The sequence below is a fragment of the Phaeodactylum tricornutum genome, chromosome 4 (genome assembly GCF_000150955.2).
Source record: "Phaeodactylum tricornutum CCAP 1055/1 chromosome 4, whole genome shotgun sequence".
NCBI classification, from domain to species: Eukaryota; Bacillariophyta; class Bacillariophyceae; order Surirellales; family Neidiaceae; genus Phaeodactylum; species Phaeodactylum tricornutum.
The window spans coordinates 464,886-482,665 of record NC_011672.1 but is presented as its reverse complement, the minus strand read 5'-3'; the positions used below and the strand labels follow the sequence as shown (position 1 = coordinate 482,665).

At 48.5% G+C, this 17,780-nt stretch overlaps 7 protein-coding genes across 7 annotated transcripts; 4 read left to right on the top strand and 3 right to left on the bottom strand.

Annotated features, from left to right (window-relative positions):
* Window positions 1–226: 226 nt before the first annotated feature.
* On the bottom strand, window positions 227–808 carry PHATRDRAFT_33842 (predicted protein; the record flags this gene model as incomplete). Its single annotated transcript, XM_002178196.1, has 1 exon — window positions 227–808. One exon carries the CDS (start codon window positions 806–808, stop codon window positions 227–229), a length of 582 nt encoding a protein of 193 aa, XP_002178232.1.
* Window positions 809–7,523: 6,715 nt separating this feature from the next.
* PHATRDRAFT_10805 (predicted protein) lies at window positions 7,524–8,258 on the top strand (the record flags this gene model as incomplete). Its single annotated transcript, XM_002178484.1, has 1 exon — window positions 7,524–8,258. A coding segment is annotated over one exon (735 nt), but the record flags the coding sequence as incomplete, so codon positions are not given.
* Window positions 8,259–10,283: 2,025 nt separating this feature from the next.
* Window positions 10,284–11,486, bottom strand: PHATRDRAFT_33840 (predicted protein; the record flags this gene model as incomplete). The annotated part of the gene is made up of 1 exon (XM_002178195.1): window positions 10,284–11,486. The coding sequence occupies one exon, from the start codon at window positions 11,484–11,486 to the stop codon at window positions 10,284–10,286; it is 1,203 nt and encodes a 400-aa protein (XP_002178231.1).
* Window positions 11,487–12,600: 1,114 nt separating this feature from the next.
* PGAM_6 (predicted protein) lies at window positions 12,601–13,650 on the top strand (the record flags this gene model as incomplete). Its single annotated transcript, XM_002178483.1, has 2 exons — window positions 12,601–12,659; window positions 12,861–13,650. 2 exons carry the CDS (start codon window positions 12,601–12,603, stop codon window positions 13,648–13,650), a joined length of 849 nt encoding a protein of 282 aa, XP_002178519.1.
* A 490-nt stretch (window positions 13,651–14,140) lies between these two features.
* Window positions 14,141–14,683, top strand: PHATRDRAFT_44413 (predicted protein; the record flags this gene model as incomplete). The annotated part of the gene is made up of 2 exons (XM_002178482.1): window positions 14,141–14,242; window positions 14,315–14,683. The coding sequence occupies 2 exons, from the start codon at window positions 14,141–14,143 to the stop codon at window positions 14,681–14,683; spliced, it is 471 nt and encodes a 156-aa protein (XP_002178518.1).
* A 343-nt stretch (window positions 14,684–15,026) lies between these two features.
* On the top strand, window positions 15,027–16,215 carry PHATRDRAFT_44412 (predicted protein). Its single transcript, XM_002178481.1, has 4 exons — window positions 15,027–15,219; window positions 15,314–15,440; window positions 15,525–15,622; window positions 15,705–16,215. Exons 1-3 carry the CDS (start codon window positions 15,073–15,075, stop codon window positions 15,527–15,529), a joined length of 279 nt encoding a protein of 92 aa, XP_002178517.1. The 5' UTR covers window positions 15,027–15,072; the 3' UTR covers window positions 15,530–15,622; window positions 15,705–16,215.
* A 174-nt stretch (window positions 16,216–16,389) lies between these two features.
* PHATRDRAFT_44411 (predicted protein) lies at window positions 16,390–17,456 on the bottom strand (the record flags this gene model as incomplete). Its single annotated transcript, XM_002178194.1, has 4 exons — window positions 17,240–17,456; window positions 17,003–17,126; window positions 16,814–16,911; window positions 16,390–16,725 (listed from the first exon to the last, which is right to left on the bottom strand). The coding sequence occupies exons 3-4, from the start codon at window positions 16,883–16,885 to the stop codon at window positions 16,390–16,392; spliced, it is 408 nt and encodes a 135-aa protein (XP_002178230.1). The 5' UTR covers window positions 16,886–16,911; window positions 17,003–17,126; window positions 17,240–17,456.
* Window positions 17,457–17,780: the final 324 nt, after the last annotated feature.

Genomic DNA, 17,780 nt, shown 5'->3' with positions numbered 1-17,780 from the left:
GGGAGCTCTACTGCACAAGTTCGGTGGGAAATCATTTTGAATGATCTCCAAAGCCTTCTAGCAATCTAAGCTACATGGCATGATCATGCTTATACAACGTAATCTACTTCTACGGACATAAGCGTCAAGCTTTTTCTGACAGCAGTCGAGTCTAACCGTACAATGTACTACTTCACGCACGACAGCATGTGGGAACTCCTTCGAGAGTAGATGCAATACATTGCTGTCATGCCGTATCGCTGGCACTGTTCCGCAGGCGCTGCCGTGCTTCCAGCTCTGCCGCGTTTCGCGCCACACACTGACCCACCTGGTATTGCCACTCGCCACAAACCGCTCGCTCGTTCAATGTTTCGTATGCATTGCCAGCCGACTCGTCCACGTCTCTCAAAACAGCATCCGAGCCCACTTCCTGGAAGCAATGCCGGAGTTTGACGACGTCGCTACCACACTGTAGACCCACGCCGCGGCACGCCCACACCGAGTGCAGCTCGCGTTGACACGAGTCATCGCCCTCGTAGCCACGCCAATCAAAGTAACGGATCATGCGAATGCCGCCGGGAAATTCCTCCAGCGAGGGCCGCGATACGTTGCGATCGCGACAAGCCTGGAGGGTTCGCTCCAGTATCCGACACTGCTGTAGTCGCTGCAACCGTTGGTCGTCCATGCCGTATTTCCAGTAGTACTGCGCCGTGTCCAGCCACGATGCCGATGGCGTGTCGGGCGTCGCCTTCGGCGGAGTTGGCTCCGTAGAAGTGTTGCTGGTATGCGCATCGCCTCCCGTGGGTCGGCTGTTTTTGGTATCTACCATGGCGGTGTATTTGGTTGCAAAATGACAGTGCGGCGTTGCTGCTGTCGCCGACAAGCGCGGTTCGGTGAATCCAGGAGACGCTGGGAAACTTGTTGGCGACGAAACAATGGAGAGAGGAATGAACTGTTGCCTCTAGCTAGAGACTCGTTCTGGGTACTGACTGTGACAGACGGAATAGCTGACTGTGAGTCTGCTGGGGAACGATTCCGCTGCTTTTCACCGTATGGGATCAGTTTCACGGGAGAGGGTTCGCTTGAATGATTGGCTCATTTTGTGTCACGAGCGGGTCCAACGTCTTCCGGGGATGAGTGTCGTGAAATTCTGTCTGTGGTACCCGAAAGTGATGCCTCACCGAGGGTTGCCGTTTTCCTAAGCTTGACTCTTGGATATACCATGGGAGATGAATCAAAAAGTACTGGGACCCGTCAAATCCTTTACGGTTTTTTGCGTGCAATCAGAATCCTGTCTTCGCCGGAAGATACAGTAGGCTTTGACAGGGCTTAGCAATTCTCACACCATCAAAATTTGGTGTTCGGGTGCGATCTCTAGAGCTTTGCCTTCGTCTCTGATTCGTGTTCCGGAGCGGCCTTTTTCTAGCGAATCGGTGTTGTTTTTGTGAGTTGGAATCCCACCAAACACCAGCGCTAACACGGGAGTAACAGGTAGCAACGTTTCCTTACTTCGTTCAACAATGTCAACCGGAAGAGACCCACCGCCGATTTCCTTCTCTGAACATGTCTTTCAATCCTGGCAGACACTGTCGGATCCTTTGGTGCCCCCCGCCGAACGACTCGCACGCGCCATCGCGATGGAACCCCACGTAGGCGACACGGACGGTTATATTCGAATGCACGGATCCTGTCAGGGACACTTGCCCGCCTTTGACTGGAATAAGTCCTTTCGCAAGGCCTACACGATTCTTTTGTGGATTCGCCCCGGCGTGGCGAACGGCACAGCGGGAACCAGTCCGGACGATCGGGGCGAGGAAGCGACGCCTTCCGCATCGCAAATTATGTACCGCTTGAGTACGCATTCTGATGATAATAAGGCGATTGGTGTATGTGTCACTTGCTCGTCTTGGAAAATTCCGTCCGACGACCCAACGACGGTACAAACCATGCTCACGGCCTTTACCTTGCCGCACGTCAAGCCTTCCGCCGTCTCGTTCTCGTCTCCCGCCACCTATTCCAGTTTTGTGCAAACGCCTTTGACGTTGCCTTTGAATGAGTGGAGTTTGGTTGGCTTCGTTCATACATTCCCCTATCTGAAACGACCCAAGTGGAGTGTGGTAGTCAATGGAGCGTTGTTGGATGAGGGTGAATTGGGATATCCCGTGACGGATCAAGTTATGGAATACAATTTGCTTTTACAGAATGTAGTAGCGCAACGCCTGCAAAAACCGGTCACTATTGCTCATCCTGCCGAAGGCTCGTACAGTGGGGCGAAGACGGATGATCAGAAAACGGCTTCGGAACTTCAGGAAGCCCCCGCTGCGGAAATGATTCCTTGGACGCTCGATATGGCTGCAATAGCCTTGTATCCCGAAGCTGTATCGCCACTCTTGCAAGCGATTGCTGCCGAGGCCGGTCCAAACTTGTCTTTGCAAAAAGGAGGTCACATATTGTCAACTCTACCGCCAGTGGCGAACTGGTGCAAAGGAAGTGCCTTGGAAGGTCCCAAGGTGGGTATTCCCTTGACGGTTCACTCCGCTGCCTTGGAACTACAACAGCTTTCTGGCAAGATCGTCTTTTGCGCATCGGCCTTGGTAACACGAGTGTTGGGGGCAATGCCAGAATCCCAACGGATTGTGTGGGCTTATTCAATTATTCCGGGCGGTACAGAGGGTACACCGCGTGTTGGACTCGTGTACCCGACGCCCCCAATCCGCATTCCCGACGAGGATCTTCCGGTGCTGTACATGATCGGAAAGGCGTCTGTATACCAGGCTGTATCGAATTATCTCTTGCATCATGCACCAGAGAACTTGGACACGATGGAGAATACCACCACGAATATGTCTGTAGCTCTTCAAGAGCAACAAGTCCTGCATTTCACTATTATGCCTTTCTTTCTCGCTCTCTGTCCACCGGGAAAGGTTTTCGACAAACAGTTGGAGCTTTACGACCAGTCAATTCGGCAATTATTTGCCCTGTTTACGGAAGACGGGGCATTGGCGGCGCGTTTGATTCGGTTACTAGCTGCTTTAATCAAAAACGGAGGCGGCCGCGTGCACGAAGAGATCCTGCAGAATGGTACCCTTCATGTGTTGGCCACTTGTTTGCGTTTAGCTTTACTACGGGCTTCTCGGGCTAAGCTTTTTCGAGAACCACCTACGACCGTAAATAGCTTAATGAAACGGTTTGGAAAGATATCCGAGGATAACTCTCAGGATGGCCGAAGTCCAGTCGAGATTCCGACTGCGATTGTTGAAGCCTCCCAGGAGCTGGTGGCTGCATGCTGTGGTCCGATGACCGAGCGTATAGACCTCCTGGCACCGGCGATTCAGATACGGCGCATGTCTGATTTGGCGCTGACGGCCATCTTTGGGTTTGCATTAGACCTGGACTTGTGGGGTGGGGACGCGAAGGCCGCCTCTTCCATCTTTTGCTCACTAGCTGATAGGTATGGTGGAGTGTGCCTGACGTCTGGATATCTCTTGCGAAGCCAAATGTCGGTGCAGTTCTTCCTGGACACAGTGCGTGTTCGATTTGATCCCATGATACAGTCGTCTGCTCTGGAAGATGCTGCGCATAATTTGAGTCTACTGTTGCAGTCCATGCTACTCTCATCCCTCTCGAACCGACGATCAATTTCCCAAGGCGAACATGATATTGCTGCGTGCATCGGAGCTCTGAGCGACTCTCCTTTGGGAAGCGTGGGCGCCCACGTAGTTCTTAACGCGATTGTTGGAGTGCTTGTTTGGGGTGAAATACTACCCATGGAAGCTTCCGTGTCTGTAGTTGGACCCAGCCACGATGAAGAAAAAAAATCGCAAGTCGCTTCAAGGCTTGGTAGAAACCTTCTCATGGCCAATTTCCATGATGTTGTGTCCCCCGTCATTTTAACTCGTACAGTGTTTTCGGGGGAACAAACAAAAGTACAACATAAGATGGCCGCAGAGAATGAATACGAAGGCAACCTATCGTGGAAAGCCCACTGGCGTCTCGCATTGCTTCTCTTCTCTTGGGCAGCCTCGATCGCAGGACCGGAAGGAGTACTCACAGCCCAGTCTACGGGAAGTCTTCTACTTGCTTCGGGTCTTGCGGGCTCGTTACAGGGGACTCTTGATGGCGCGTCCAAGGATATTGTTTCAGCCTTATTTTTGCCGCCGCCAGCTATAGCACTAATGATCGGCAGTAAGCTGCGTGACGAATGGAGCTACACTGATCTGCTATCAGAGAGATTGCAGGTTATGATGCCACTTCTCCCAGGCATGGTGATATCGTTCCTTCCAAACCCTTCCGATGCTACAGCCGCACGGGCCTTGGCATTCGGGTCGCTGACTACCATGTGCGACTTGCTCACATCCGTCGCTGGGACATTTCATCGAGTTTTTGGTGGCGCTCTTCACTCTAAAGCAGACACGAAACGCCATGCTAAGAATCGTCTTGATGGTCCTGCTGAACGCATTAAGGCAGCTAAAGTGTATGTTCCCCAGCTATTGAGTGTGGCTGTACTGCTTGAGTTTCAAATATCAATTCGATCAGAGCCAAAACCACCTAAAGAAGTGGAAATATTGCTACCGCAAACGTCGAAAAATGGAAAGCGAAAAAGTGATCTGGATTCCTGGGTCGATGTGTCGAGTGAGCCTGCCATCAGTGAGGCAGCAGTAGTTTTGGCGAATGATGGAAGTGGCTTTGACACTGAGAGCACTACCCTTACACTCAAGTCTTGTCAGCAATGCGTCGTCCAAACTTCCGTGGAGTTGATTTCACATGCCATGAATCTTGGAGGGGCGGAGATTTCGCTCTCTATTTGGAGATCTATTTTAATGACATTTGAGCAGTCTTTGACGTTCTATCCACGAGATTCGGTAGATGTTGGAGGCACAGACGAGATGCAAAAACATGTGGACGGTGACAAACTTTTCGGCGATCAATTTTCTATTGCCCGAAATGTCTTATGTCGCGTCATTGCTGAGGTCCTTTGCAAAGCGTTGAAGCGAGACTATCAATGGGATATCTGGAGCTACGAGCTGACTTCGGGGGTATCACGGATGTGTTGCCTGATTGAAGAAAAAAATCTTCTGAGACCGCACCATGACCCTAGGTCAGGACTTTCTTTAAATGTGGACCAGCTGTTGCTTCTCAATGTTATTGTCGACACTCTAGAATATGGTCGTGACGCGATGGGCTGGTGTCAGCTTGTTCTTCCGGCAATGTCAGTAGCAGATGATTATCGCGCTGGTGGAACAATTCGCGACCTTTCGTCAGCATCTAAGCTGTTGCTGCCTGTCCTACAGCCTTGTCTACGACTGGTGAATGACTGCCTACCTACGATCGACTCAAGTCTACGGGTGAGAGCACCCGTAGAAAGAACGGCTAGCTTCAGCCCCACACAAAGAGCTCTGCCTACTCAGGGGACGATTCTAGGTCGTATCCTAACGGAGCTTGACCTTTCGCTGACTGCTGCCATAGTCGGCCTTTCGTTCTCTTCTGCAAGGGATACTGCGTTGGGTTCCATGGCCATCCTCCGGAGAACGGTGCACCATCATGAGATCACAGGTGATGAAACTGCTGTGCATCTGTGCGGTGCCTTACTTTGTAAGATAGCAGACGAACTGAAAGAAAGGTACAATAGCGAGAAGCGCTTACGCGAAACAGCATTGTTCGATGCGTACAACGACGATGCCAGCATGCGTGCCTCAGAGAAAAGAAGAATCGCTGAAGAATCTCAAGCAGTCGAAAGGCTTATTTTGGGAGGGGACATTCTTGGGCAAGCTTCCTCACACATGAAACGGAATTCAGAAGACCATGCAGAAGAGATCATATTTGAGTCAGAATTCACTGAGTCGCGTGGCAGGATCAGCGATGATTTCGTTGTTTTCGACGAACCACGGAACAAGCCAACGTCTGCAAAGCTTGGCTATGCACAATACGATGGTCTTGGCGATGCTCTGGGTAGGCTCGAGAAAATTCAGTTAAGCAAAGAAGGTGATGCTGCAAGTGCAGGCCGCGGAAATACTGTTCTAGAGACCATGAAGCCGTTTTTGAATGCCTGGGATGAGGCTGTCGCACGCGATGAAGTTGATTCTGAACTTGTTGGCTTGTTTGACGCAAACTTACGCAGGATCGAAACAAAGAAAGGCTCCGGCGATAACGAAAGCCGGGATGTGGTACTATCGTTGCTAGGATCTGGGGGGTCTAAAGCGGCGGCGGATGCAATGAGCACTTTCTTTGAGTTTGCAGCTGTAGAAAAGACTCGACGAAAGGACGTCACCTCTCACTTTCTTCCTGTGAACCGGAATAGTCGTGTTTCGTACGCTGAAAGATTCTGCTGGGCTCGTCATTTCGAGATCGATGCTTTCCTTTGCAACTCGGTGTGGGAGAGAGGCGTTCCTGATGGAAACCGCGACGTACGCACAAGACTTCCGACAGTTCCGTGCTGCCCACAATTTCGAAGGTATATCCCTCGCTATCTCGACCACGGTGCCGATCTAGACATGGAAAGCAATTCGAGCGCTCTCACACCAGATGTGGACGGGGATGAAGTACACCACCGTAGGAAATCAACAGCTCCTGAGATTGACGCCTTCACCAGGACGCTATTGGAAGCAGGCAACCTCGAAATTGTAGACATAACAAAAAAGGAAATAGTTGACGACGATGAAGACACAAACAATGGTGTGCGACGCAGCGACACTCTGGACAACGCCGATGATGACGACTTATTTGAAACAGTTTTGGAGCCAAGCGAAACTGACTCGAGGCCAAGCCAAGAAGCTAGTGACATTGATGAAACAAGTGATATGGAGCGAAACTCGTCGCAAGACATTAGAGAGTTCGAAGACTCAGAGTCATTTGGCTACTCGACTGCTGCGCTTGGGCCCGAGCGTGCTTCACACCTCACACACCATACCATCTCTTCAAGCGCATTTTCAACTCCACCGGACAACGCTTCATCAAGCTTGAGTATTATGCACTCGGCTGCAGCTAGAATGATTGAAATGCACCTGGACCAATGTTTACACGTCAGAGCAGAAGGAAGCCGGCAGTGTAGTCTTCTATTGACATCAACTCACCTCATCCTGGAATACGACGGCGATCCTGAAGGATTTTACGAAGGAGAGCTGATGGCAGCCAAGGAGGAAGCGGAGAGACAGCGGATGATCGAAGAAGTAGGGGGGCGCAACAGCGAACACCCCAACATGTTTCAGCAGTGTGCCGAACGAAGGCAACGCGAGATCGCAGTCCTTCGACCGAAGTCAATACGGTGGAACTTGTCCGAGGTCTCTCATATCTACCTGCGTCGCTACCGATTGCGTGACTCTTCAATAGAAATGTTTTTTATTCCTTCTGGCGGAACATCATTTGGCGGTTATGGACTCTTTTCCCCGGCGTCCTCATTGTTTCTTGACTTTGGACCAGGCTACGAAGGTAACGAACGACGAGATGATGCTGCCGGAGCCATCATGAAGCGATGTCCGCCCCAGGCGATCAAGGAATGGCCGGACAGGAGCGACCAGTTCCTTCATGACCAGATGAGCAGGCTGACCATGGGATGGGCAGAAGGAAGAATATCAAATTTTGATTACTTGCTACACCTCAACATGCTTTCCGGGAGAAGCTACAATGACATATGCCAATACCCTGTGATGCCTTGGGTACTATCGAACTACACATCCAACGAAGTTCCCGACTTGAGAGACCCTCGAAACTTTCGCGATCTTTCAAAACCAGTCGGCGCCTTAAATCCAGAACGGCTTGCAGATTTTATTGAACGATTCAGCACGTTTGCTGATCCTTCAATTCCACCATTCATGTACGGTAGTCATTACTCGACGAGTGCTGGTGTTGTGCTTCACTTCCTCGTTCGTCTTCATCCTTTTGCTGGTCTCCATCGTCAGCTTCAATCCGGTTACTTTGATGTTGCTGATCGTCTATTTAGCTCAGTTGCCAGAACATGGAGTATGTGTACGGGTTCTTCAGCAGCAGAAGTCAAAGAGCTTACTCCTGAGTGGTACTGCAACCCAGGTTTTTTGAAAAATAAGAACGATTTTAAATTGGGGACAGCGCAGGATGGAGACGTCTTGGGCGACGTTATCCTTCCTCCTTGGGCTGATGAAAGCCCTGAGAAGTTCATCGAGGTAATGAGAGCTGCCTTAGAGAGTGAGGTATGTTCTGCAATGCTACCAGACTGGATTGATTTGATATTTGGTCGAAAACAACAAGGGCCCGAGGCTATCAAGGCAAACAACGTATTCTTTTATTTGACTTATTACGGCTCAGTTGATGTCGCTAGTATTGAGGACGAAGGACTACGGCAAGCGACTGAGCTGCAGATTGCACATTTTGGCCAGTGCCCGAGGCAACTCCTCAATCGCCCGCACGTTCGGCGCATTCCTTACGCTTTCCAAAAGCTTTCATTCTATCAGTACCTCAGTTCGTATACACAAAAGGACAGACTTGAGATTGACTCCGACGTTACCGGCGAATCACTATTAACGGAGATTGCACCACATGCCGAGGTCGGGAGTGTAGCAGCAGAATCGTCTTTTTTACCTTTTGGCTCAGCTCCAATATCTCATTGGGTTCATCTCGATGCTCCTCCTCCAGGACCTCATAGAGAGCTAGTTGCTGTTCGTTTAGCTGGCATGGACCGATGCCTTGCAATAGATTCAAAAGGAATTTTCCATACATTTCGCTGGGCTTGGAGGGCCGAGGGATTTTCACTGGAAAACGGAGTTGCCCCTCCTTTCGATTCAGGTTGCTTCATTGCGCAAAGAGAACTTCCTCGTTTCCGAACAGTACCCCGACTGATACACACTCCGAAGGCCAACGAGATTCCTGCGGTAGCGATTTCAAAGACGCTTTTTGCCGGGAGAAGTGTTTTGTTGGTTCTATCAGCTGCAGACTCACGAGGATCCCTTGGAATGCAACTGGTTGATCCTGCAAAAGGAAATATACGTGGAGAGGCTTTGGTTCCTTCTGTCCATTCTGCCCAGATTACTTGTATTCATACTGATCCCATCGGCACAGCAGCAGGGCATGGAGGCGTGGGAGGAGAGCTTGCAATAGTTGGATGTGCTGATGGAAATGCAAGTATTTGGCGATTCATGTCTAGCCACTATCTGCCTTTGCGACCTAGAGTCCGTTTGTCAGGGCATCATGGGTCAAAAATCAATGCCGTCAGCCTCTGTTCTGCACTTCACCTCGCGGCTACCATTTCAGCCAATCGATGCTGTCTTCACGCCATTGGCAATGGAACTTTGATTCGTAGTTTTGGACCGCCCTCAGATGCTCTTACGTTCCCTGAGTGCGACGAAGTCCAAACTCGTTTCGCTAGCCCATCTCTGGCTGTGTCTGTACAAGGCTTCATCGTCACCGTCTGTGAGACTCTCCTGATGTACAATTCAGGTTCTGAGCGAACTGTGAGATCAGTACACTTGTTCGATCTCGAAGGTGAGCATCTTGGTTTCAAACCGTTAGAATCCTGGAGAGGGGCTCCTAACAAAATTCTGTGCACTCCTGATGGTACTGCTGCCCTGTTATGCTGCGGACGAGGTGTAACTATTCATCGCCTTTCCGCGTCACAACCGCTTGATTTTCTCGACGAATGGCAAATTACAGAGTCGGATGACCTTACGTCTTCAGAATCGTTGGCAACTTCATATGATCTGGATCTTGGTCCTAGCTTGAACCGCCCTGTCGTTGCTGCAGCTGCTTGTTCTGACGGAGTGCTTCGGCTTCACGCACTCCCTGGTATATCAGCTTGGAGCGAACGCCACAAGAAGGGCGGTTTGACTCAGTCGGTCGGCACTGCTCTTGCAAAGCCAGCAAAGCGCTTTAGTCGAGTAGTCCGAGATGGGCTAGGTATGGGCCGGCATTTGGCAGGAATGGGACGCGACATCAGTCGAGAGGTTTCATCCGATGTAAAAGATCGAGGGGTAGGAGGGTTTTTGGGCAACGTAATGTTTCGAAAGAACAGCAGCAGTACAAAGTAGCATCACCTTTACCAGGACGTTAGTATCACGTAATGTGAGCAATCGAGCTATGATTCTTACAGTTAGGTATTCATTTCTTATCATCTTCTGAGATATAAAATACTCGTGTGCACGGACCTTTTGCTGACGCTGTAAAGTAAGTTACATCACATGAAATTTTTTTTGTTTGCCTAGTTGAGTCTACTAACCGCGACGAAAGCAATAGCTAGCGCAACGAAGAGGATTGGAAGTGCAAAGATACTTGAGCTTGGTAACCCACGGCCAAACAACGATAACACTGACAGTACTTATTTTTGCCCGATCTGAAGAGTTTTAAGGTAATGATGACCTGTAGGGATGATTTCCTCTTGATCTATTCGAATCAACCAATCCAAAGGACGTTGGGCTTGATCCGGTAGCCAAATATTGCTCGAGGTTTCGCTCGACTTGCTGCTGAGCTAAAAGTTGCTGGTATTGTCCTTGTCTTCGTCCAGTATAACTTAAGAACTGTCTGCCAGTCTTATGCTGACCAAGAGTCACATAGCCTTGATGTAGGAAACCATCCGCTCCATAAATACGAGAGGTGATTGCACCCGGATAGCCGACTCCTAACATTGCATTGTTTCCGACTGCGTAGTCATTCGCTTCATGAAATCGGCCCGAACCGGAGACACTGCCTTGAAGTAGCGCTTCCTCATGATCTAAAAAGCGAAAATGGGCTAGTCTAGTTGTCTGAGTCTGCTGTTGACTGTGAAGTTGAGCTCGAATTATTTGTTCACACAGTAGTTGCTCGAAAGGGTCTCTGTCGCCCATGGCTATCCCCGCTTGTCCGATACTGACTTGCGGAAGGTTCCGGAAAAACTGATTCCGTTGCATCAATAGCAGCTGCCGTGTATTCAGCCAAGGGATCGTGTCACCAAACGAAGAGAGATACTGCATGGTGTGTGCGGGAACAGGACGGACTGCTCCTTCCATAGTAGAGTTAGCATTCTTAGCTTGCACTTGCTCGGGATTGGGCAGCTTGTCACTTTCTTTTCCTATTTCAGTCTTATCGTCCAAAGGCTTTGTTTCGAGACGGGCTTTTTGCGCGAGTTTCCGGTGATATTCGTTCATTTCCTTGCGGTATCGGTTCATATCTTCGTTGGCCAAATTCTTCAATCGAGTCAAATTTTCCTCCGGAAGCTCTTTCCATCGCTTCGCAATCGCCTTTCCCATAGTCGAGAAAAGACTAGCTGTCGAGGCCTTCTTCCCTTGCCCAGAATTATCTTTATCTTCCCTGCTCTCCAGCTCAGCAAGAATGACTGATCGATGCTCTTTGAAGAAGAGATTGTAGGCGCTGAGTGGCCGTCGAGGCATATCTGTGGGCTTTCTCGCACCTCTTCTTTGTCGTTTCGTACGCTTTCTCATCGCAGCCGGGGCCTTCATGGCGGAGGAATTACGAGCGGTCCCTTGCGGAGCAATCTTTCGTAGGTTAGAGACTTGAGTATTTGCACCCTTGACTAAGGTCGACGTTGCGCTTATAGTCGATGTCTCCATGAAGGCGAGCAACACTCGATTCCAATACAGACGCCTATTGATGGGAGGATGAACTGCTCGCAGTCAGTACAATCAATCCAAATGAGCAAAAGCGTGGCCGTGCATCGACGCCTGTAGCCTGGACCTCGTTTGGTTCGTTTCTCAGCCCTGGATACGAAGACTAGCCGTGTCGATATGAGCAAAGACGAGAATTACGGATTTGTTTGGCGAATGCATCGACGCACAAGCGGAATAGAGCGCAAAAAGCGGTCCCGGGGAATTCAAGATATATCATCACTACACTAATTCCACTGCTGTTGATAATAGTTCATTTATTGGTCTACCATCATCGTTTCGAACTGAGTGCGACGGAGCAATGTGGAACTATCCACGATATTAACTATAAATTTCTATGTAGCCTAAAGTAAGGTAATTACATGAAATTATTTTCTGTTACTCGCTTCCGCAGTGATGACCAAATATCAATCTTCCGTACTTATGTAAAAATCGCTGTTCCCAGATATATCCCATACACAAATAACCCAGGTACGATCTGCAACAATATATTGATGTATGCGAGTAATGTAATTCCTCTTTTTGGACAAAAATTCAAAAGGAGAATGAATGTTTCTCTTTGATTTGGCATTAACGGAGCTTGAAGTCTCGGAGTATTCATCGCAATAGTGAGAATTGCGGAAAATCTTAAATACCCCCAAGTCGCTATCCAAAATTTGTTTTGAAAACTCGTTCTTAAATCCAAAATTGCTATTTACACATGAAAAAGTGTCTATCTCACTGAAAAACTAGTTTTTGATAATTTGTAACGGTACGCCTTTTATCTCAGAGTGAAACAGACCGGACGTAGCTCGTTCAAATGCTTATTCAGGATTTCGGGCTCCGTCCAAAACAAATCGACTAGTACGACTTGATCAAAGTCTGCCCGTAGTCCCAAAATATCCTGTTCTGCTTATCTCGGGCGCGAAGCATGGGTGACGGCGAAAAAACAATGAAGGTGTGACGACTGCCACATCGCGAAACTCGTACATGGTCCTCGTTCCAACTCAAACAAAGCATCGTCGTCGTCGCTCTCTCCCCAAGGTGCCTTCAACAATCACTTTGCTTCCTGTTTAAAACTATGTTTGCTGTTTCACGTTCCAGCTTTCTCCTCGCCACTCGGGTTAAAACTCTGCGCAGGTATGTTTACGGATCCGTATTCACTCAGTATCTTTTTTGTTGAAAGATTCGAGGAACCGCTAATCCTTTTCGGGCTAGCCAAATGTCTGTTCTCATATCTAATGCAAGTCTTGGCCCCTGCTGTTATAACGGAGTGTACCATTTGCGAACTGTTGCTATTCTAAAAGGGTTCACTTGATCTCATTATTGCTATTGTTTTAGCTTTGCTGCCGTACAGGCTGCCGACAAGCACACGCTCGTCCTCGTGCGTCATGGGGAGTCTACATGGAACCTCGAGAACAAATTCACTGGATGGTACGACTGCCCCCTCAGTCCCAAGGGACATGAAGAGGTTATTGAGGCCGGTCAGTTGATCAAGAAGGAAGGAATCAAGGCCGACATAGCGTTCACATCGCTGCTACAGCGTGCGATACGCTCGATGTGGCACGTTATGGAACAGACGGATCTTATGTGGATCCCAGTCAAGAAGGCATGGGAGCTCAACGAACGGCATTATGGAGCTCTGCAAGGGCTGGACAAGCAGGAGACTGTTGACAAGTACGGCAAGGATCAAGTGTTGGTCTGGCGACGTTCCTACGACGTTCCCCCGCCGACGGTCGACAAGACGAGTGAGCACCATCCTGCCAATGATCCGCGGTACAATGGCTTTGACTTTCCGGATGAGTTCACCGAGTCTCTGGCGACTACTCTTGAACGCGTTGTACCATTTTGGAACAAGGAGATCGTCCCTGAGTTAAAGGCGGGCAAAACTGTTATGGTCGCTGCTCACGGGAATTCGCTGCGTGCCCTCGTCAAGCATCTTGACGGCATTGACGAGTCCGAAATTTCCGAACTCAATATCCCTACTGGTACCCCTCTAGTTTACGAACTTGACGAAGACTTTAAGCCGATCCCTCAGGACGGTGCCATTGCTCCCTTACAGGGACGTTACCTTGGAGATCAGGATGCTATTCGCGCCCGAATCGAGGGTGTTAAGAACCAGACTAAGTAGTCTAGATGCGCATCATTATTCAAAGTGTCGCTCATCCCATTTGTGATAGCATTGTTCGATTTTGAACTCTACACAGGGGATACAGGGAAATGTCCTTTGACTCATTTACGAGAGACGTGTTTCACCTTCTAGGATTCGAAGATCCTGTTTACAACGCATCCATGTGCAGAAGACTTTTGAGAAAGTATCATGGGTGACAACCACCTGCCCTAAGCAATCACAATCCTCACGTTGTCTTCCGAATGCCATCGAATTCGGTTATATTGCGAAAGCTGGCAGGAAGGAGTTTTGTTGAAACCCAAATAGCAACAGTGACTTGTGACAGAGCGAAAATATTCTGGTTCCTTAATATATGTGGAAGATCTTCGAAGGATAATTTTTCTTGGCGTATTCCATGGGCACTACTTCTCACAAACTGAATAACACTAGTAGTAGATTAGAGCGCCATTACAGGAATCTTTCACAGTCAAAGCTGTTTTATCCCAACGCCATGAACTCAGCAAAAAAATTTGTCAGCAAACTTAGGATTGCATCTCCAAGGAGGCAATTTGCGTCCGGTACAGCCAAAGAAGCAGAAAAGGACTTTATTCCGGTATGTACAAAGAAAACCCGACTCTCATCAACAAAAGCAATTGCATTTTGCTTTGTTCTCACAATTGCATAGAAAACGTACCGACAGCAAAGTTTCTTTGCAGCCGCCAACAAGGCAGCACTAAATCCAAATGATCCAAGGACTTTTCCACGTCTGGTGGTCGGACTGTCAGCTGCAGCACTCTTCATTCTCATGACGGCGAACGGAATTTGGTTCAGAAAGGAGCACTTGAGTAGCGACCATAAGAACGAGATAATTCGAACGCAAGAGCCCGAACGTGCAATCCATTTGGCGCGCTCTGGAACCAAGGGCCCAAAGGTTATGCATTCGGAAAAGTACGATAAGATCAACCAAGAAGGCCTAGGCATCGATCATGAGAAATGGAAGAAAGAAAAAGAGGCTTACCGTGCTGCTGACGGCGTGTCGAAACCCAGCAACTAAACTTTATACGACATAATCGTCCTGAACCTTTCTACTAGCTTGCGAAAACCAGCAAACTTTACCATTTCTTTCCATATCGTTTCAAAGTGCGAAGGCGTATCCTTTGAGTTAGGAAGTGAAAAATCATGGAGAATTCCGGTCAATCCGTCCGTTTTACATTATCGACTCTCGCTGTCTGTGAGAATATTTTCGCTTTCACTTCAAACGGCTGGTATGTAATTTTGAATGTTTGAATATTCAAGTTAGATTACAGAATCGGACGAAAACCGTATTCTTCGACCTTCCCAGCCTTGTCAGGAGGTTTCTGAAGACAGCTCGTTAGAATTACAAGGCACAAGTGTCAGCAAGGAACGACTTCACTGTCTACTAGTGCAAACGAAGCACACGGAATGGCATCGTGCGCCCGACCCGTGTTCAAATCCGCCGTCAAGGCGGCGATCAAAAAGCAAGTCGAAGGCGGCAATTTTCAGGATCACATCCCGAAAACCATGGCCGTTTCCGACGCTCTGAAAAAGACGGACCTCGCTAGCATCAATGTACGTTTTCGTGTACATCGATCAAGAATTGCTGCCAGCAACGAATACATTGAAAACGTACATTTCACTTTATCTCATTTTTGGTGCGAAATAGGTTCACGAAATCCACATCAGCGAAGAAGGTCACTCAGTTTCGGAAGGGAAGACAATCCACGGCAACGAAATGGTGAAAAACCATCTGGGAAGAAGTGGCAGCATCTGCTTCGTCGTTCGTCGTCCAGGTACGTATGAAGTATGCCTTTCTTTCTCAGCGATTGAACACAAAATGTTGTCTTAACTCGTGCATTTTTCCCAACTGGATCTAGGGTGACCGTGGTGTCGCGAGCACGCTTTGACATTGTCAGTGCTCGCGGCAGAATATCCTGAGAAACTAGACGGTTTTGAACTTTTCGCGGTGGTCAAGGTATTTATATAATGAATGATGTACGGGCCTTTTTTTGCTTTGACAGTGAATGATGGCTTACACTGCTGGAACCTTTCGTTAGGAAACCGGAGTGGACGACGAGGGATTAGCATCGTTTCAGCACTCAGCATTTCCCTATTCAATCTACCGCGACGATTCACATGCGCTTTACAAAGCTCTAGGAAACCGCAAGATTGGGTTGTTTTCATTAGTGAGGCTCTTGGCCAACTTTTCCTTGATGAAGCGCTTAAAGGAAAAGGAAATTGATGGGAACACCAAAGGCGAGGGATTCAAAAAGGGTGGTTTAATCGTATTCGGAAAGGATGGCGAACCCCGAGCAATGCTCAAGGAAGAAACCGGCCAAGATCTTCCAGTTGTTGATATTGTGTCCACGCTCAATGCGTTGCGGAATGAATAGACTGGAGTTTTGATCGAGGGGTGACAGGCGACTGGAAAGTCAAAGTATTGAATGAAAAAGCAAGCACGGCTGGGCTTTTATCGCTTTCGGCGGCTCGCTTTTGAACAAAACGATTGATTGCCTATGTTCTGCCATAAAACCCCACGCATAGCTAGATTGTTACTACGACGATAGCATATCTCAACTTTTGCTGAGTAATAGAAATCGGTCTTTAGTGAACTGACAACGTTGAGGGGACTCCAGTCTAGATGTTTTTGCGTTGTTAAAAAATGGCAGGTGGCGTCACTTTGCCGTCTTTATCATTCACGCAATCAATTCACTCAAATCCCTTCTTTGCTAGTAACCAGCACTACTCGTTTCGAACGGCAGCCAACGCCATAACAATATCTTTGATTGGCAAATCGTTTCCCGTCTCCTCGGCGTACATTGCCCGAGGTGTTCCGTCTTTTCCAAATACTATAATACCGCCTTGTACGATGCCCTCCCCCACCATGTTACCTTCGATAGCTTTTTTACTCATTCGGCGCATCATGGAAAAATTCGTGAAAAGTTTCAATAGTCCGAAAACAGTCAAGTTCCGCTTCCCAAAGGCCTTGTAAAAGGACAGTGATTCGTCCCGATATAACGGAAATTGAAAATGATTTTGTTGAAAGTTAGCGAGTCCTTCATCATCAACGGCCGTTTCCTAAAAAAAATAGTACGATCGAGTGAGTCGGCGATGATTTGGAAAATAGCCGGCTCAAGGTAATACCCGTCCTGTCATCTAAACCTACCTTGACCACTCCGAACATGCGAAAGCCATCCAAGAACTGTGGATATTCTGCCGCTAGCACGGAAAGTGTCATTCCATGCTCGCGGCACAATACTCACCCTGCAGAATGAAAACCACGTATTGCATTGATGAGGACGAAAGGTTTTCGATTGAAAACGTTGACACCGTTCGAATGCACTACACTACTTACCGGGTCGACGGACAACAAAACAAAGGGAACCAGATTCCCCCGAGTTTTGCGCCACCATTTCGCTGCTCGATAGTTCGGCACCCTCACTAACAGTCTGGCTCGTCTTGTCAATCGCGATTTCCCACTACGCGAAATACAAAGAGACACAGGGTCAGCGCGGTGTTCGATTTGGGCATTCTCTCCTTTACACATTGTTTTGACTGGATACAGACAACAAGAACGGGCGTATATCCGTACCATTTTGGAGTTTGCCTGCAGCAAGTTACTCGACGAAGTCAAAGCCATTCTCTTGGAAATTTCTGGAGCAGCGACAAAGCCTTCAAATTGGTCTTTCACCGAGTCGACAACGGCCGCCGAAAAGACCTCCGAAGAACACGTGTTGGACGTAGCCGAAAACGCCATGGCGGAAGCTGCCAAAACGAGCAAGCTACCACTAAAGACTCGCTGTCTCATACTCCTAAAAGGACGAATGAAAGCAATGGTGTGAAATGTAAATATCTGCCTTTTCCGACACGGTCGTTTCTTTACACTCGCTGACGCTTCGCTTCGTTGGTAGCTTTGCCTCTTTCTTCTCCTTGTCGTAGTACCGTCACAGTAAATAAGTATGCGTACGAAGACAGGGTCATCTCACGAATGAAATCAAATTTCAATCCTGTGTACTCCAGCGTTTTCAAATGATTACCTGGCGAATAGCAGACGTACGAATGTGAATAGGTATGCGATATCAAGCCAATTTCCATTTTCGATGACAGTGATTGCAATCGTCGGTACACGACAC

What these genes read in the sequence shown, in the direction of transcription:
- PHATRDRAFT_44412 (XM_002178481.1), top strand. Translation starts at nt 15,073, where the DNA reads ATGGCATCGTGCGCCCGACCCGTGTTCAAATCCGCCGTCAAGGCGGCG. An exon ending in CGGACCTCGCTAGCATCAAT is followed by an intron (nt 15,220 to 15,313) that starts GTACGTTTTCGT and finishes GGTGCGAAATAG; the next exon opens with GTTCACGAAATCCACATCAG.